Below are 20,352 nucleotides of genomic sequence, written 5' to 3'. Positions count from 1 at the left end.
GCGCAACCCCAGTCACGGACCTCCAGCTGCAGTTTCAAACTGTTGGCTGTGTTTCCTCTGCTGTCCCCAAGTTCGGCCATCCAAATCCAGAGAAGGGACAGGCCGTGGCACTCCAAGAAGGACTTCAAGCAGGCCTGGGAATGGGTATTCTTTAAATTAAAAAAAAAGAGGAAAGGAAAGGAAAGGAAAGGAAAGGAAAGGAAAGGAAAGGAAAGGAAAGGAAAGGAAAGGAAAGGAAAGGAAAGGAAAGGAAAGGAAAGGAAAGGAAAGGAAAGGAAAGGAAAGGAAAGGAAAGGAAAGGAAAGGAAAGGGAGAATGTGACTTTGGAATCTCAGCACAAAAGCAAGGACTGACATCACGAGGATCAGCCCTGTAAGATTTAATATTATAAGGCCCAATCCATCTATTAAAAGCAGCACCACCACCAAAATACAAGGGTTGTCTTTTAAGTAATAAATGCCTTCTTTGTTTGAAGAACAATTATGACGCAAGAGGGTTATTATCTGGTGAGACTTCAACTTGGCAGCATCTCCTGACTAAATTTCTCACCAATAGTGGCCACCTAGTGGGCTGATCTTCTCAGAGAGGGGCAGGGCAGGGCAGGGCAGGGCAGGGCGGTCCTCTCAAAATCCTGTCTATGTTACTCCCTAGAGAAAAGTGCAATGGAGCCACTCCCACTTCGTCTGGAGAATCCAGACATGGAGATTAAAACTCTGCCTGGGATTCTACTGCAGAGCATCAAGCCGTTTTTAACATTTATAATCAAGCAGTAAGAGATGTTATCTTGGGATGTTCCATCAGATACCACCAATAGACAAGTGGTACCTCACTATGCTTTATTTAGATGGGGCAACATCCAGGTTAACGCAAGATGTAAGGCAACTTGAATGCAAAGGGTTTGGGTGGTCAGCAGTTCAGGGTTTGGTGGACAACCAACCACTTCTTCACATACACCATCATTATTTATTAAGTGAACTCAGCAGCCATGATTTGTTAGCCCAGGTTTAAGACTCAGTGTGTTGTATGAACCAGCCAACGAGTGTTCCAAATCAGTTCTTGAATGTGGCAATGGATTGGATGAAGGTCAAAAGAGATTCAAACCAGACACAACATAGAGACTGTTAGTCAGTGGCGCATTTGCTTGGCTGGAGGGAAATTCCATCCTTAAGGATCAGGTTTAGTGGCGGGGGGGGGGGGGGCGGAATGCCCTTCAGCTCTGCACTGTCAAGGGAGGCAAAGGGAGTCTATGATGGTGCGAGGCTCTTTTATTAGTTTACTCTTATATTTTATTTATTTATTTTAATTTCTATAGTCACCCATCTCAACCAAGTGACTTTATTTTATTTAGAACCCCATAAGAAAAAAGATTTAATTATCCAGTCATTAGAATACAGGTAGTCCTCGTTTAGCAACTGCCTTGGGCAGAGACCATTCGTAGTTACGGCCGATGACAAAACAACATTGCGACCAATGCCCGCATTTTCAACCTTTGCAGCATCTCTCTGTCATGTGTTCGCCATTACAGTCAATAATTCCATTGTGCCAGAAGAGCTTTAATTTCTCTGGAATGTGCAGAACCATTTTAGAGTCTCAGAAAGTGAAAACTATACAAAATTTTGAATAGGGCCAAGTTTTCAAAGCAATATTGTGATTTAGCAAATGACACAGAACTGTTTGGTAAAGCAAGCAACCCATCGTCATCATATGTATTGTGTAAAAGGCCAGTAAAAAAAAGAGTAGATTGGGCTTGACATATAAATATATATTTAATTCCACTGAGATCTATGAAGGCTGAGGTCTGTTCAATGTAAATACAGGTAGTCCTCGTTTAGCAACTGCAATTCATAAGTGAAATGGTCATTAAGTGAAAATTGCAGGAACCTAGGTGTGACCACGACTGTGCTTACAACTTTACTTCAGACTTCCATACTCAATTTGTTTTATCCTTCATGAAGTGGACATTTTTAACAACATTTTGTACATTCTACTTCAAAGATCTCTTTAATTCTGTGCTTCTAGACCAGGACTGCAAAGCCACCTCCGTGTCCACAGATGAACTGCACAAAAGCATGTCTTCTTCGAACCCGAAAGACTACCACATATTATTATTTTTGCCTTTAAAAAAATACACTGTGATAATTTATTACCTTTTAAATCGTCGCATGTCATTACGACAATTTAAAACGTATGAACATTTTTTAAAGCTTTGGTTTAATACTGTATGCCTATTTTTTTACAAGTAGCCTAAATAGAAACAAAAAGGTTAAATGGAAACTCAGTGTATGAAAAGTTGGTTTATTATGTAAGTACAAAATTGGGCATAATAATATTGCATTATAAAAATAAAAAAGAGTACAAAATCAGATTTTACAGTGATAGTACCTGTAAACATCAAATTAATCAGATATAAATCCTTCAAAAGATTAGTCTTGTTCTTGTTTTCAGAAACGTTGGACACACTAGCATAGCTGGTTGATGGCTGAAGATCGCCTGGGTCTTGCGGATGGGGAGGGAAATAGAATGGAGGAAGGACTAACTGTCTTAAAGAGCCCACTAAGTTTGCTTTGTGCAGTATTTTTCTTTTTTTCTTCATATATTTCATGATAACACTTTAGAATTTTGTGGATTTCCCGATGAACCTTTCTAAAACGTTCTACATTTGGATCCATACTTTCTAATTCTGATAAAATTTTGTTAACTTCTGAGAAAACACCAGCCAATCTTTTAACACTGAACATTTTGGGCTCAACTTCTAAAGTTTCTTCTTTTTCTTCCTCCTCTTCTGCCCTTTGTGCTTTCAATTCTTCCTTCAGTTCAATTAAATCTTCATTTGAAAGCTCTCCCTCAGTGTAGGCTATCAAATTTTTCACATGTTCAGCATCAACCTCCAAGTCAAGGGATTTTGTGAGTGTCAAAATTTTCTTATTTATTTCATCCAAATCTTCGTTTTGGTCAAAACCTTCAAAATTATTTACAAGAACAGCAAAACGTTTTAAACATTTTTTCCAAATCCCTTGCATGCATTTCAGAGTGACATCCTGCCATGCTGCTGCGATATTTTTGATGCAATGGAGGATATTGTAGTCTTTCCAAAACTCACGCAACGTCACCCTCTTATCCTCCACTGCAGCTACAGCTTTGGCAAACGTTGCATGTAAATAGTACGCCTTGAATGTTGCAACAGCTCCCTGGTCCATAGGCTGTAGGAAAGGGGTGGTGTTTTGGGGTAGATAAACTACCTTTACATCTGGGTGGAGGTCGTCGAGATGCGGGGGATGTCCAGGTGCGTTGTCGAGGAGCAGGAGAATTTTAAAAGGAATTCTGTTCTGCAAGCAATATTCCTTTACTTGGGGTATGAAACAATTCATAAACCAATCCTCAAAGAGAACTTGTGTCATCCAAGCCTTCCGATTGGATCGGTAATAAATGGGTAACGTGTGTTCGCCTATGTTTTTGAACGCGCAGGGATTCTCTGATTTGTGGATCAGAAAGGGCTTCAGCTTGAATCCGGCGACATTTCCGCCCAACAGCAAGGTTACTCTGTCCTGAAGGGCTTTATATCCAGGCATTGCTTGGGCCTCTCTGTGTATGTATGTCCACGCTGGCATTGCTTTCCAGAATAGCCCGGTTTCGTCCACATTGAATATCTGCCCAGGCAAATAGTTCCCTTCTGCTATGATATCATCAAGTTCATTCAGAAAACGTTGGGCAACTTCTTCGACACCTGCAGCTTCACCTGATGCGTGCGCGCTGTGATAGTTGAATCTTCGCTGAAACCGCATAAACCAGCCACGGCTGGCCGTGAACGTTTCGGTGCACTCCTCACCTGCTCGCTCCTTCAGCGTTTGGAAAATGCTGCGTGCCTTAGCCTGAATGAGGAGGAGGCCAACCGGCATCCTCTTCTGTATCTGATCTTCGATCCAAAGCATAAGGAGTTTTTCCGTTTCGTGGATGAGGCCTTTTCGCTGTCTTGTTATCACTGCTCTGGTCCCTGGCGATCCTTTCATTGCCTCTCTGATCCTTTCCTTATCCTTCAAAATACAGGAGATGGTGGAATGGGCCAGGCCTTCTTCTCGCGCTATAATATTCACCTTCTTCCCGGCGTCATACGCTTTGATGATCTTCATCTTCAAATTGAGATCGATGGCTTTCCTTTGCTTCTTGCTTCTTCCTTCAGCTGAGCTGGGGCTCTTTCTCTTTGAAGACATCTTGGGATGGGGTATAAATGCGCGTAAACAAATAAATAAGCAAGTGAAAATAAGAGCGGGTTATGCGCGATACCGTACTAACTAACTGTAAAGGCGAACACATGACTGAGAGCCAGACACTGCAAAGATCGTAAATGCACATATTGGTCGCAAAACTATATTATTATTACCATCCTATTTGTGGCCAGTCGCTATCTGAGGTAGTTACTAAACAAGGACTGCCTGTAGAGTTTTAGTTTTTTGTCTCACTGGTAAGATCACTGATGCATTTAGCCCAATCTTGCCAAGGCTACCCAGAGTCTCAGGCAGCTGCTACAATTCGGCCTGCAATCCAGGGGCTCTGCTCTAGGAGTGAGCTCTGCCCTATCACAAATTCCTGAATGCTTTCTAAAAAAATACTGGAAGTAATTTGAAGTCCCATCTTTTTCGTTCTTCTCCACTATGGAGTCCCCCATTCAGCCAGCCAAGAACTTGCTCTCAGTGGTGCAGCATAAAGGTCTATGTGTTGGTTTCTAAGAATGAAGACAGCACCTTCTCTTGCTTTCACTGAAATACCTTCCCATTTTAAACAGAGAATGGGAAACTCTCCCTACATCAGTAACTCCCAACCCCCCAGGCCATAAAAATCCCAGGGTCTCATTTTTTTTCCTCCTCTCCACTTAGCACCCCTTAATATCTCCGCCAACCACATCACAACCAAAAGACAGGACAGGCAAGCTTTTGTTCCGGGGTCTCACCTGTATGAGTTTGAGACAGGTGAGCTTTTGTTCCGGGGTCTCAATTCGCACCATCAGGCGGGACAAACTGAGGACCTGATTCTTATCGGAAAGCCCTTCGCCGTTCTCCAGGAGTGCTTCTAATTCTCCATCCACCTACAAAAGCCAAAGGAAAAGTTGCAGAAAAGACACAGAATCTGTCCACTCGCCCACAGATTCCTGAGTTCAGGCTGGTTTTTGTTTTTAAGCGCACCGCCTGGGTTAGATCAGGTGCCATCTTGAACCCACAAAGCTATAACTGCTCTCTAGATCTTTCTTAAGTAAAAAGCTTAATCCTGTTCCTAAAGAAATTCCTTTTGTATATAAACACATCACGTAGGAAAGGTACTAACACACCGATGGCTAATCACAGTTAATACCTCCAAAGCAACAGAAGAAGACTGACAATGTAAGCATATCCTAAATTTAACAGATCTACAATTAAAAAAAACTCTCTAAATCCTATCTGAACATTTATGTAGTGCCCCATAAATCAACAATCTTACTCTACGCCAGTCACCAAAATTTTGTAAGCTTTTTTCTTGCTGGGTCAAATTTATTCAGAATCTTTGCTGGCATGACAGTTCAGTACTTCCCTGTCTCATACCTGTAGAACTGTAGCAAAGCTCCTAAATTCCAATATGACTTTGGCTAGAAATTTAATTAAGTCAAATGAGTTGTAAATTCTCTCCCACTGCATCCAACTGATAATTACACTGAAATATTCAGAAACATTAAAATTGCTTCTGGTTACTCTTTTTGCCTCAAATATTTCCCTCTTAAGAATCTAAATTTGTTTTGTGAATGGCATACAATATGTAGGGAGGGCCTTCTCACTTAACCTTAGTCAAGCTCCTGTTCTGGATGTATACTGGTAATTTTGTCGTTGCTGCCTATTCCCCAAATTTGGTTTCCTAGTCTGATATTGTCAGCAAAGTATCTCTTTTTCAATGTTGGGACAAATTTGTCCTAGCAGCTGTCAAAGCATCTCTTAATAAATTGTGATATTTTTTATTTATTTGTTCTGGAAAGTTCCCTAGCAGAAAATAACTGTTTCAATTCAAGCTTTATTTTTTAAAAAAATATCGAATAACACAAAAATCTATTTTCTCTCTTGTTTTTTTTTTACAAGATCATGTCCATTTAATTCAGAAATAAATATAAACAGAAATATAAATATTAATGTTTAGAGTTTTGGAGTGATTTGGAATCATTCCTTAAGATGATATGATGAGCCTGGTTTTATATATTCAATTAATTATTTAATCAGTGAAATCCTGAATTTTAAATTTTATGTCAACTGTAAATTGTTTATTTACTGATATTTTATTTTCCATCCACTATTTAATCTTTTACTTCCTTTTTTATGTAGAATTCTTTTATTTTATTCCTTAAATGCTTTAGAATAAAAATATGCAAAAGAAATTAAAAGATGAATTATTAACTTGCTGAAAATTAAGAGGTTTTTTTTAATGTTGGATCCATAGTCCAAAACAGGAGCGAGCAAGTTAGAGGCCTGCAGATCTTTTGGCAACCGCTCCAATATCCAAGCAGCTTGGCTAATGATAAGGCCTGCAGGGGACGTACCGTAATCCAAAACACAGGAAGGCACCAGATTGTCTGCTTTTGGTCTAAAGTTTCACACCACTGATTTTTTTTTTTTAATACTGGCTTCAGAGATGCAGGGCTACTTACATGAGGCAAAGCATTAAATGAGAAGGACGTTCCGCTCACGGGAGAAAGTACCACACTGAGCAAATGGGTCCACAATATCACAATGGGAAAATCAGGCCTTAAAGCTCTCGCACGCTTGGAGGGGGCAGTGCAAAAGGATCCCAAAGCCACAGAACAGTGACAATGATGCTGCTCTGTTGGTCTGGGGCACCTGTCCGGCCCTAGACAGCTTGGGGAGACAGCGGGAGATCAAAGGACATCAAAAGCCATCACTCGAGCTGCCCAGTTTTAAAACTCTCACTGCCCCACTGCTTCAACACTTACCGAATCTTTTTTACGCGACCGCTCCTTTTTCATTTTGCCTCCTGCGGCTCTAATGCTGACCCGGTTCTCTCCCCCGAGGTAACCCCGACAGTTGGTGGAGCCACAGAAACATTTTTGTGCTTCTTTGCTGTTTGAAACACATATCACAACACCGAGTGAATGAAACAGACATCACCTCGTCAACAGCCCAAACAAGACACCATTACTTTGAATTGCTACCATCAATGTCAGCTAATGGTTAAAAGCTAGTAACTGAAATCCAGCGACAGATAGACAGAATACTTTTTGAAGTACAACAGCCTAAAGTAAGAATGGGTTGTGAAGGGAGTTGTGGGAAAATCTAGTTTATCAAGAATCTGTCAGACAAACAGATAATTTGTGACATTTTTACTCTATAGTTTTTTACTTCTGTCTAATTTTCAAGAACCTAGGTGGTCTCCAGCTTTATCTACTAAATAAGGTACTCTTCCTGAAAGTTCCTTTTATCTGTATAATGTATTCTATAGCAGAACGGACAACTATTTTCACAGTTCCAAACCTCAAACATTTCTGAGCTTAACTCCTACCATCCTTTTGTATTATCTATTATTTAGCTTTTGTATTATCTATTATTTAGCTTTTCATTTCTTCTTCTTTTCCCTACTTTTTAGACATCTTTCTTGATTTCTTACACCTCTGTAAAAAATGCAGTATGCGTTCCACGTAAGTCCTTCATTTAATATGACAAATGAAGGATGTATCAATCTTTTTCTTACATTATCAAGGCTAAAAGAATGTACAAATTTATGTTATAAATACAACTCAAAATTATTCTTACAAAAAAAGAAAGACGTTACTTACCCTAAAAACTAACCCCATGTCTGTTTTTTATATAAATTAAAACAAACATTAGCTGCTGAACAGTTGATTCAAAGGAAGTGTCTTATGCAGAGCAATGAAAAGATCACCATGTAAGAAAAATTCTCAGAGCAGATTATCATACAAATTAAAACTAATCAACACTAAATCAAAATACCTTCTGTATCATTCAGACAACACTATGTATCAAGCAAGTTTCTTATTCTCACATTCAAAGTAGTCAGAATATCTAAAAGTTCTGCTCTCATTTTTAGAGGATGATTGATTGATTGATTCATTCTCTCTCTGTGATAAAAAGGACATTTAACAAAAAGATGGAGAGATTCTACTCTCCAAACTAATTAATCAACTGTACTCTCAAGCATATTGTTGAGTTCAACTTCGCCCCTGTAAGCCACTTGGAATATTTTCAAGAAAGCTGGAAAATATTAAATCTGCTCCTGCTCGTGTGAGAGCAACAGCAAGGAAAAGCGAGTGAAACAAGGAAGCAACACCTACCCGTATCTCTGGAATTGGTAGTCAAAAGTTAGCTCCGAGCCAGATGATACTAGCTTGGTGGTGAAAAAGCCAACCCTCAGCTGCCCGTTCACTGTCCACTAAAGTGGGGGAAACAGAGGACAGTAGGCTTAATTGGCACATTCATAACTGCAGCATCTTAATTTTTAAAACAGAAATCAATGATGCTTTGAAGTCCTTGGCCTCAAAATGCCAACCTGTGTCAAAAGAACCAGGAAAACCATGCATGTACTTTATACGAACATACACCAACTTTCTTTAGCTAGAATTTGTAGCATTCCCTTTCCATCAAAATGGGAAGTGGCTGATGTAAACAACCACCTATGTTCCTGTCTGCAGTTTTCAAACTGGCACATGCTGTTTTTACTTGGGCTGGTCACTGAAAATTAGTTTCAGTTCTACAGGAAAAAAACATCAGTATCTTGTATAAGAATGGATTGAAGGTCCACCCAGTGTAACTCCCAACCCACCCACCCCCCGATGTATTTGGGCTGCAGCTTCTGGAGTCCTCTAGCCAGAATGGGCAGGAATTCTGGGAGCTGGGATGACATCAGGTTGGGAAAAGCTAACCTAGGATATCTCTGATCACAGGATACTGAGGGACATACAGGAAGCCTTCTTATTTTCAACTCTGGCTTATTTGCCTGAAGAGTCATCAAGTTAATCATTCCTAGAAATCAAATCCAATTAAATCCCCAGGCATTTGGGTCCAGTTAAATGGGAGTCCCCTGGGGGTTGTTGTTGTTATTGTGGTAAGGGGGTTGGTATGCCACCCAGAGCCACATTGTTTGAGTTCGGTTGGTTGATAAGTCCAGTTAATATATCAATAAAATCAAACTAACCCAATGTCTAAGTTTTATCTTGCTTAATGTTCACAAAAGAATAAACATGGTGAAATTCAGCAAACATACAAAGCTTCTCTTGGGCCATTCTTGACCAACAATGGCCTTAGCACCCAAAGCTTCTTGGCCTATCCTGCATGCAACTTACACTGACTTTTAGGCCCGTATTTTTCTGCATGGGAACTCCTGATTCTCTGATTTGCCATCAGCACTTTGTCCTGAACAGCACCTCTTTCTACTCATCATCCTGGGCCTCATCCTCTTAGTTTGATACAGCACTCATGCCCCAGATCCTGTCTCCTGTCCTCCCAGCCTCTCATAGCTTTCAGCAGGACCTCATTAGCTGAAAATAATGCTTATGGATCTCCATTTTAAAACATGAGTTAGACTGATAAAATCAGAGTGACCTTAAATAGTCAACAGATAAAACAAAAACAAAGCCAATCTTAAACCCCAGGCACGGTTGGTTTGTTGAGCACCAACACTGGCCTTAAAATTTACTAGCATGTCTTAGTGTATGTATGGAAATCATAATGAACATTAAAGCATAAACTTGGTTTTAACATCCTCTTAAATAAAGTGGTGGGGAAGCGCCCTGGATCCTTCTTCGTTATGTAAGAAACTCAACTCTACACAGAATTCCAACTTCAGAAAACAATTTCCAAAATGCTGGGAAGAACAAATTCCTTCTCAACAACCATTTCATGGGGCAAAGCCTACAGAAAGTTAATCCAAATGTTTAGGTTCAAAGAATAGACTCCATGGGATCAAACAACACAGAAGTTCCCAAATGTTCCAAGCCATTTTTCACTTGTTGGTGTCATATTTTCATAATAATAATTACTAGCTTATTATTTACAAAATGAAATTAATGACAAGCATTTGAAGTTTGTGGTCAGAACCTGCCTCCCACCTGTATTTTTAGCTGTGTCCACACAGTGTACTAAGCCATAGTGTGGTTTAAAAATAATTTTAACCCATAAACCAATGTTTATCAACCAGAATGGCTGTGTTTGCACATCTCACCAGACCAAAATCAACCTCATTATGACTTAATATAATGTGTATAAGTGGTTCAACCACAACACAAGTGACATCTTGAGAACCATGATTCAAGTTTTAAACCAGCAAGTTTTATAGTCAGCATTATTTTAAAATCACTAGAGATCAACTAATGACAGTATTTCACCATCATGCCGGCACTTACTGCAGTGGATGTAATTTAAAAATGCTTCTATGAAATATGTCGATCCGCAAGACAAAGCAAAGCTGATGCTGTGCCAAAAGCAGCGTTCCACAACTCACCTTCTGCGTCTCACAATTTGGTTCACAGCTGTGGTTCATGAAACGAGAGCAATTCCCTTTTTGTGTTGCATCTATTATCTGAAAAAAAAGGGAAATAGCTGTAGTCCTCGCTTAACAACCACCTCTTCAGCGACCATTCAAAGTTATGATGGTGCTGAACAAGTGGAAGTTATGTCCGGTCCTCAAAGTCTGGCTGTCACAGCGCCCCCACAGTCAAGTGATCGCGATTAGGACACTCGGTAACTGGCCTGCATTTCCAACCATTGAAGCATCCCACAGATTTGTGATCTTCACTGCTGGCTTCCCACAAGTAAAGTCAATGGGGAAACCAGCAGGAAGTTGCAAGTCGCAATCATGGGATGTCCTCACTTAACGATAATGCAGGACTCGCTTAACAACAGCAACCAGAAGTCCTGGAACTACCGTTGTAAGTCAGCACGTTCACGTGACATTGTGCTTTATGACTGAGCTGCTTAGCGATGGAGTTTCTGGTCCCAATTACTGTGGTTAAGCGAGGACTACCTGAACAAAGAGAGACCCTACCTTGGATTCAAAAAAATGAAACATACAAACACACAGATCTATGTAAGCTAGTATCAACTGTATGCCAATTCCAATGTAAAAAGCAGCTACGACTGCCCAGAGATTCTGTATACCAAGTTAACTAAACTAAACTGAAGTACCTAAACATTATTAAAAATCTCACAGGACATCCTTTTAATAATTATTACTCTTTCAATTAGTGCAGCATAATATTGTTATGAATAGCTACTGCGTTGTTCTAAGTGAAGGGAGAAGGGAGAACTTAGGCACAATTCTTTGCTCTACGCTGTACCTCATCCCCAACCCACCCAGTTTAATTTGCCCCACTGCCAACGCAGAACACTCTTATTCACTTGTACCAACGACGGCATAGGCTGCAGTTGCTCCTGTTTTACCACGAATGCTGACACTCACCTCATCATTTTTCAAGGCCATGAAGTAATAATGGATGTTCTTGTTTCGGGCATATTCTTTCACTCTGGTTTTGAATTCTTTGTGATCCAGCACTTCACCACAGTATTCCAGGACAAAGGTGTTACTAAGCAGGCCCAAAGAAAGATTAGAAGATTAAAATGCACGCACGCACATCTGAAACACAGCAGGACCTGAGCTTTGAACCACAAACTGAATCTCGACAGCGTGGCAGATTTGCTGCCTTAAACAGAGTCACTGCTCCAAATTTCTGCTAGGCCAAGGGGCTCGCTCCCTATATACAGCAGGGTTTCTTAGAATGGGCAATATTTTCCCATCAGATTTGAGAAAGGGCTAATTGTTACAAACCAGGAAAGAGCCCTCTGTTTTGCCTAACTGCTAAATCCAAGGCTTAACAGTTTCCTATGGATTAGCTACTGTCTAACTGGGAACACTGAAACATGGTACTGCAGTATTGGCTTTATTTATTCCTTTGCGTTGGGAATCAGGGTTCGTTCCTAAAAATCTAAGATAAACTGCAATTAGAAAGGCGGCCGTCACTGAACTGAAGCTGAGAGTTTAAAATGATGCGTCCTAATCCTTTACCAAACTTTGTAGAATGAGCTTATGTAATTTACTAGCATCACACTGTTCTCTACACCAGAACTTCTCAACCATGCTGGCTGGGGAATTCTGGGAGTTGAAGTCCATGCATCTTCAAGTCGCTACGGTTGAGAAACACTGGCATAGACTAAATTCTTCCTACCCATATATAAGTTTAGAACTCCAGCCATGTCTACCAAGACTGCCCGTGGCCAGACTAGTAAAGGGCTCTTGCAGGAAGTTTTGGGAACCAGCTGGAGGTCAAGGTAGTATGTTAGAGATGTTCTGGATTACAATCCCCTCATCGTAGGCAGCATATCCATCAGCTGTAAAAGCATTCTGAGTCAAGGAAAGAAAAAGGAGGCTTTCCTGACAGGCCTTTCAGCTTATGTCTTAAGCAAGCCGTGGATCCAGCCGCTGGGAAATCTGGGAGGAGAAAAAACTATCAGACTACTCAGAGACTTCACCTTCATGGACTCCCTAATAGATAAGTGCTGGAGTAGACTTATCGAGTTTCCAAGAGTTTCTAATCTCTTTTTTCCTGCCATTAAAGCTCATTAATGAGGCTCTGCGTGGATCTAGTTTCCTTGATCTTGGGCTGGTGCTAGGGCCTCGACATCATGGTAGCCGAGCAAATCTGGATCAGACTAGGCATTACTCATTTAGACGGCATATCAGCCAACCTCCTTAAAGACAGTTTCATGAATTCTCATGGTGTGTGCAAAAAAATAAAAAAGGTCCATGCAAGTGAGGTTTATCATGGCTTCCACACCTACCCTACTGAATCTTACTAAATGGGCCCCATGCTCCACCCATAGATAAGCTTGACTTGAATGGTAGACCATACAGATATAGGCTGTGGTACGCAGTATATTTAATGGGCTTGTTGAATCGATCTGTTTTCTGAGTTTGCACAAAACACTGAGCCCTAAACGAAAGCAGGCAGGGTCTGTGCGATACGTTCTGCTACACAAAACCCAACCAGGGTTAAAACTAAGAGTGCTAAGTTTGTGATTAAGCTGCTCAAGCGCGTTGTGTGATTACAGTGAGATGATGATACCTTTGTTCCCACTACCCATTTTCTTCTGAGGATGATGGGGAGGGGAAGAGGGGTTTGAAGCTGTTTCACTTTAACTTTGTCAGCCTCCGGTTTTACTAATTGTTTGGGGGGGTGTATGAGAGCCTTGTTCTGGTTCTGGAGCCCTGGGACCATTGCAGAGGAAACCCTAAAGGCTGGTGCCTTTGTTCATGATTCATGGAATAATGAAGCTAAGAATCTACCCCAGGACAACAGAATCAGGAGAGCCTTCTTTTTGGAAAGTTTCTGTGCTTCTCAAAAGAAAGTGCCCGTGGGGGTGAGGAGGGTTCGATCTGGAGAAGTCTTACGAAGGGAGGTCTTTTGCCGCTCTCAAGCCCCAGCCTTTCTTCTCGGTCAGAATGACTTCCACATCTGCGTGCTGCTTCCTTTGAAACCGCCGGTTGGAACAATGCTCTCCATTTGGACACCTCGAAGAACTAAGCACAACGTGAAAAGTGCATCAGACGGATCTGCCTAGTCACTCTTCTGCTTATATTCAGCATGGTTATCGGGGCATTGATGTGGAGGGAGTCAAAAAAAGTCACAATGGCAGCCATGACGGCAACTCCACCTCTTGGTTTATGGCAATGCATGTAAAAAAAAGGGTGGAGTTTCTGTCACTTTTGGACTTCTGGATGCCCCTGCATGTTATCAGACCCACATATGTTTCTCTAAAGCAGTGTTTCTCAACCTTGGGAACTTTAAGACGGGTGGACTTCAACTCCCAGAATTCCCCAGCCAGCATGGCTGGCTGGGGAATTCTGGGAGTTGATGTCCACCCGTCTTAAAGTTCCCAAGGTTGAGAAACACTGCTCTAAAGGAAGCAACATTACAACATTTAGACACACATCATCTGAAAGAAAACCATTTTGGAGCCATGATGCAATTGTTGTCTAAGATTAAATGAATATTCTGCCAACTTTCTCTGAAGAGGCAAAATGATTTCACAAGGCTTCAAGAAGGAAGTTAAAATACGATTCTCAACATTTAGATCCTACTTGCCCTAGTAAGTTACCTCCAAACATAAAGGTGGGATAGGTAAGAAGGCAAGATACAAATAAATAAATAAAAACGGGATAAAAGTTTTAATTCTATCAATACAATGCAAGGTATCAATGCATTATATTTGTTTAGGCAAAAATCAGCAATACAATATAAACCTCAGGACTCCTATCAAAGGAGTGGAAAAAAGGGGGGGGGAATCACCTGCTCATCACCCCACAAGCATCCACGATCAAAATAAATACGTTGTGTGCATGCAACTTTTAATGATCAGGAAAATTATTCCATTTTGGGGTGCACTTTTCTCCCTATGTAGCGTTTTAGAATCGGGGTCGAAAATAACTGCAATTTACCATTCGATCATGAGCAGACGGTTTAGACAGTCTTCTCCACACGCTACTTCCCCTTGTGCTCGTTCTTCTTTGGAAAGAGTGGGACATTCACACAGCATCCGCTTGATGTCACGGTGCGATTTATTCTTTTTTCTATGGAGCATGAATAGAGTTACGTTGGCAAAAGTTTTAGGAAAAGAGACCCATATTTTTTAAGAAGTATAGCAGGCCCAACCAGATTATTTTGCCCTAACCTGACTCTTATGTTAAGGGCAAACATTTCAAGAACCCCCGTAAGTTCTTCATTTAAAACTGTATTCAGTTGATACACTGCTTTTTTATTATTTTTATTAGTCAGAAATAATCACAATGGAGGGAGGTGAACTTTATTTACTCATTTACTTTAAAATAGTTCTAGGCTTGCTATGATTATAATATTTCCTAAATGGTGAATAGATTAATACACAAGCTCAAGGGGGAAAAAGTGGGTTCTGAATCTTACTTTTTAAGGGGTCGGGTATGGGTATAAAATCTTAAAAATGTTCAAAAGCTAAGAAACTAAGCAAAAATAGTGATTTTTAGCAATGTAACATGTATAGATGGAAAGAGTGAGCCCCTAATAATTTCCTGATAGATAGTACACTGACTGTAAAATTAGCCTGAAACAGATGTCTTCAAAATGGTCAATCCCAATTTAAAAATGGTTCTTTCCAGAGGGGTAAAAAGTGGAAAAGATGCTTTGGATCTGGCCCGGGTATGTTCACTGTATGTGTTGGTGGCTCCGTAACACCTCCTTAACTCAAGCATATATTTTCCTGGAACTCTGTGGCCATCACATGAACCCACGAAAAGACACAGCTACTTTAAGGAGCCATTGTCAAGCACTCATTCACACCAGATCCGAAGCATTTTCCCCACTTTGGATCTGAATGCCGCACCCCTCCAGGTCTTCCCTTTTCTCACTAGAGCATCCTGAACAAGATTGAATTGTAATGGCCCATCCCTGTTCTCACTCTGTCAGATCCAACTTTTTAGGCTTTATATACACCTGGCCTGCCACCCCACGATGGCATGCACTTCTTTTCATAAGAAAGTGAAGCTAATTACCTTTCTGTCAAATACACATTTTCTTCAATGAGATCAAAGTAACAGGGCATTTTCCCTTGCTTGGCACACTCTTTCCAACGCTGTGGGTCCCGGAAGTCTTCCATGAAACACAACGGCCGAGCTGCCGGGGAGCCCTGGGGCAGGACAGGCAACTGCTCACTCTCTGCTTTGACCTTCTTCCTTTCCTGGGAGCCCCCATCACTCTCCGAATCACTCCCCAAATCGGTTCTTCTTTTTTTCAGCGGCCCCCGTTCTTTCATGTCATTTTTCTCCAACACCTTATTAACTGGTTCTTTTCTCTCTCTTACCACTGGGAAGTCTTTAGTCGAGTTGCTGCTTATCTCATGGCCCTGAACAGAACCCTTTTCTCTGGGGTCACGTGCCTGGAACTTAACTGACTGATCAGGGAAATAGAGCTGGCTTTCGTCGACCCATCGGTCCACTTCTTCGTACTCCTCGTGATCTTCAGTGAGTGAATCCGGGACCTGCCCTTGGATTCGCTCATAACTAATTGCAGAAGGTCTGCTGGTCAGTCTTGGGTCCCAGTAGCCATTGTCGTGCCAGTAGTTGTGAGACCCAACATACGGCCCTGCGGGTGGGGGATAAACATAACCTGGGAAAACTCCGTAGCTGCTATCAGGCTGTTGGTATGTGCTGCTTGGCTTCTCTGGTTGGGAGAAATCCCACCCCAAGTTCCCCAAGTCCTCTGTTGAATGAAAGCCATCCTCCCTGGAGAAATCAGCGGTGTTGGAGAGACCTGCAAAAGCAGACCTCCCCTGCCTACGGTCTGATTTGGAAACACCGGTCTGTGACCTGGCCGTTGTGTTGGACATTTCAAAGTTCCTGGAAAGATAGTGCAGCTCTTCTCCTTGTGACATGCCAACTGACCGAGTGACCGAGGTGGTTTCGTTTAGGACTATTCTTTCGTCTGGCTTATGAAAAGAATCAGATGCTTGCTCTGAGTGACTTGTACTGTCAACATCATCGCTCTGAGGCTGGGAGGCATCGGGCTGAGGACCCACTGTCTCAATTCTCTTGAGCTCCGTAGACGTTGCTGAGCTTCCCTCGGTGTCTCTAGAAGGCAAGCCTCTGCTTTCGTTTTGCATGCTGTTATTCAGTTCCAAGCTATCTGGCATGTCTTCATAGAACGGCTTGCTGGACTCTGGCCTGGTGTCTTCCCAGTGATCCAAGTAACGTCTGTTACTTTGGCTGTTCCGTGAGGAACAAGAACTACTCTCTTCCATGGTTATTGTAGAATTCTTTGGAATGACTACAACGGATTGAAGGCGATTCCTTGGAACGCTGCTATCATCTGAATCAGAGTCCTCTGTCTCACTTTCATCGCTCGCCTGTTCGCTCGCACTTTCAGCAGTATCAGAATAATTTTCATTGTGAACGGAAAAGATTTCTGGAGTATTGCTGCTGCTACCATACCTGGGCGCTTCTTCTATAGTTTCTGTTTCTTCTACAGTAACTACAATATCACAAGAAGGGGACAAAACATCTGAAAATGCAGATTCCACCAGGGAGTCCTCTTTGTCTCTCATCAGCAAAACTCCAGGAGATTTTTCCAAGTCAGACGTGACCCTTTCATCAACGGGAACTGAATCTTTCTCCTCAACTTGTTCTTCCTTCTCAGGTTCTTTCACTGGCATCTCTAAATAATAAGAATGCTCATTTTTAAAAGGTGATTTTGTTTTTTCTACAATGGAATCTGCATGCAGAATATCTAATTCAAGTGCAACTTCAGGACATGTTAAGACTTCATTAGGCTTCTGCTGTATGGGTGATTCCAGCTGGAACATATTTTCAGAAGTTTGTTGCTGCTGTGCAACGCACTGATTGTCTACTTTTACTTCCACAAAATATTCTTCTGTTGTAAAATCTCTGGCTGGTGTATGCTCTACTGAACTGAAACTTGTGCATTTTTCACTTTCCTGAGCCAATCTGGATGGATTTTGATCCTCCATGTGAGCTGACATAAATGTTTCAGTATGTATCTCTGTTTGAATACCCATAAAAGATTCTTGAGTAGCTTTTGTATCTGAAGGCTCCGCTTCAATTTCAATTTCTGAATAATACAAAGAAACAGGGGCATCGTCTGAAAAGTAGCAAGGGATAGGATCTTTGGTTTTACAAGAGGAATCTGTTAGGTCATTCACTTCTTTAGACAATGTTTTAGAGTGATTTACATGCTTGGTACAAGAAGATACACATTCATATTCAGAAGGATTTGAAACTTCCATTTTTTCTTTCGGCAAAAGGTTGGATTCACCCAAAAAGACAAGAGAATCGGCTGGATTATATCCTTTAGGTAGACATACCATTTGAATACCATTCGATGGCAACTTATTCAAATTAGGACTTTTGGCTTGATGTGGTGGCTCAGGTCTATCTAAACTATCGTCAGAAGACACTTCAATCTCTTCTACTTCAGAAGTACAGGACAATGCGGTATTATTGTTCCTACCTTCTGGGGACCCATTTATATTCAGTTCTACTGGAGAACATGTCCTTAACTGATCATGTTTTACTTTAACTAAAGATTCCATTTCCTTAATACTGATATGGCTATCAATTCCTGCAAGTTCATTCATCTTAGAAATAGGGGAACCCGTTTTTGATTCATCTAGCTTTCTGAAAGTAAGTGAATCATTTAACTGACTTAATGGAGAAACAGTCCTTTCTGTTTCTGGCTTCTGTGTAACAGCAGTTTTTGTTTCACAGCTTTGTACACAAGATGTCTCTGAGTCTACACAATTAGACTGATCTTTGATTTCCTCAGATTCTGTACAACAGAAAGAACTTTTAAATTTATCTGACTTGGGCGCAGATGTCTTTGAAGAGGTGGACTTCGTTCGGGAAGAACTCACACTGCTCTCTGCTTTAGAATGGGAGGCATCCCTCCGATGTCGCAGTTCATTGATGGGAGAGCACCTTTTCGATACATCACTTTCTGAAGTCCTTCTTGTTTCTCTGTCTGACTTTGCAAGTTTTCCTCTTCTCTCCAAATCAGTATGAGTGGATTCTGTCTTGCTTTCCCTCTCAGACTTTGAATAAGAGGAAGAGGTCCTGGAATCTCTGTAAGACGAGGAATGAGATGATGTATGCCTTGAATCTGTAGACCTAGAATACATCCTCCGATACTCTTCTTCTGAATCAGAACTCTCCCTTGCTCTACTGTCCATGTAAGAACGGGAATATCGTGTCTTCTCTCTATATGGTGAGCTTCTGTGGTATCTCCGGTCAGAATCATAGTAATGTGACCGTTCAGATCTAGAATAAGAGGAGCTGGTTCTAGAACCTCTTTCAGATCTAGAGCGGGAATGGGATCTGCTTCGCCTCCTCTCTCTCTCCGATCGGGACCGTGAGGAAGAGTACCTTGAATCTCTCTCAGATCTGGAATAGCTGGAATATTTTTCATCCCTTTCTGATCTAGACCGCGAAGAGAACTTTGCCTGCTCTTCCATTTTGAAAGAAGCAGAGCTTTTTCGTGAATCCTTTTCTTTCTCAGAGTTTGCTGATGTTTTAATTTCATGGGACCTCTGGCTTGAAGAAGTCCTCACAGAATCTTCATCAGATTCAGAACCTGGCAACGTACCATCAGACAAAGAGAACTTCCTCCTTGAACTCTGTTTCTTAGAACTCAGGGAAGCACCCTTTGAGTTATCTGGAATTTCTTCCTCCTTCCCAATGTGGGAATGTCTTTTTACTGATACTGGTTCTGCTTCCTCAGAAACAACTTGAGCCAGATGTTCTTCAGAGCCACCCAGCACAGCATTTTGTAGAACGTTTAGTTCCAAAGTCTCCTGTGGCGCTTTGGATGGTGGTTCTTTTGTTGTTCGAACAATGGTTTCTACAGGTGACGTCAACAGAGGTGCAACAGGTGCTGGGACTGCAACGGAAACTTGCGGTGAAGTTGCTGGAATTAGTACTGGTGTTGGAGCTGGTTTTATCTGTGGAGGTGGAGGAGGGGGTGGTGGAAAAGGGGGCGGAGGGGGAGGTGGTGATGACGGCGCCTCCCCCAGTTCTGCTGCAGCAGGTGGCGTTGGAGTTACTGGCACTGGCAGCCCGGCAGAAGTCGGGGAAGGTTTTGTGGTAACGTTTAGCAAATGTTTCTTAAAATGGATCTTGCCCAGTTCCGCCTTAGGCTTTGGGGGTGAAAATTCCTCTGCAACCCCCAAAGTATCACCAAGCTCTGTTTTCACCTTGGAAGCAAAGTCACTTTGAAGGGGTGCGGCAGAAGCGCTCACGCTTTCACTTTGTTTCTCGTTCCCAAGGGCTGTCAGAAATCGGTTCGGCAAAGTCTTCTTGGTGAGACTGAAGCTGAAGGACACTTTCTGCCTCCCTTGCTCCTCAAGGTTCACTTTCGTTCGGGTGCCTTTGGGTAAGAAACGGCTTGAGGCCACTCCCTTGAAGACTGGCCCTTTGACAAAGCCAGTTTTCTGTACATTTTCGGTCTTGCCCTACAAGGCAAGAAATGAGCAAGTAAAACCCAAAGAAAGGCCAAACACTAAGAGACCATTTTCAAGACTTGGGACCATTTGCTAGGGAAGGGCTTTCCTGTGGATTGACCGCCTGGTGATTTTCTTCAGCAAAAAGGAGGTGGCCATTCCCTGCTGACCTCTGCCCGACTCCCCAATACCTGACAGGAACTCTAACCCAGGAAACAAAGTGATGCGCTAACCGAGAAGATGGGCTGAAGGCTCCTGTAACGGAATGTGGGAATGACCTTGGGAGACAGGAAGGAGAGTCCTGGAGGGGACAACCGGCATGTAAAAGACGTCTCAGCCC

The 20,352-nt window shown here is 41.8% G+C and overlaps 1 protein-coding gene across 7 annotated transcripts in view; it reads right to left on the bottom strand.

Annotated features, from left to right (window-relative positions):
* The window catches only part of SETD2 (SET domain containing 2, histone lysine methyltransferase), a 67,662-nt gene that overhangs the window by 31,214 nt on the left and 16,096 nt on the right, over window positions 1-20,352 (bottom strand). For 6 of the 7 annotated variants that reach the window (XR_456348.3, XR_015797830.1, XR_015797829.1 and 3 more), the window contains 9 exons: window positions 15,559-20,024; window positions 14,473-14,604; window positions 13,426-13,554; window positions 11,440-11,563; window positions 10,483-10,560; window positions 8,318-8,415; window positions 6,962-7,088; window positions 4,946-5,080; window positions 21-149 (listed from right to left, as the gene is read on the bottom strand). Coding sequence is in view for 4 of the 7 variants with exons in the window: in XM_088150616.1 (XP_088006742.1) it covers window positions 21-149; window positions 4,946-5,080; window positions 6,962-7,088; window positions 8,318-8,415; window positions 10,483-10,560; window positions 11,440-11,563; window positions 13,426-13,554; window positions 14,473-14,604; window positions 15,559-20,024 (5,418 nt within the window). In the remaining 3 variants the exon portion in view is untranslated. Of the gene's footprint in view, window positions 1-20; window positions 150-2,291; window positions 4,209-4,945; window positions 5,081-6,961; window positions 7,089-8,317; window positions 8,416-10,482; window positions 10,561-11,439; window positions 11,564-13,425; window positions 13,555-14,472; window positions 14,605-15,558; window positions 20,025-20,352 lie in introns of those variants that run through there. The other variant, XM_088150619.1, reaches the window with a different exon arrangement.

This window comes from Python bivittatus, unplaced genomic scaffold (assembly GCF_059951505.1).
Source record: "Python bivittatus isolate LINGU-HERP-01145 unplaced genomic scaffold, Pbiv_v1 ctg000610_np1212, whole genome shotgun sequence".
Classification (NCBI taxonomy): Eukaryota; Metazoa; Chordata; class Lepidosauria; order Squamata; family Pythonidae; genus Python; species Python bivittatus.
This window is presented reverse-complemented; position numbering and strand designations above follow the sequence as displayed.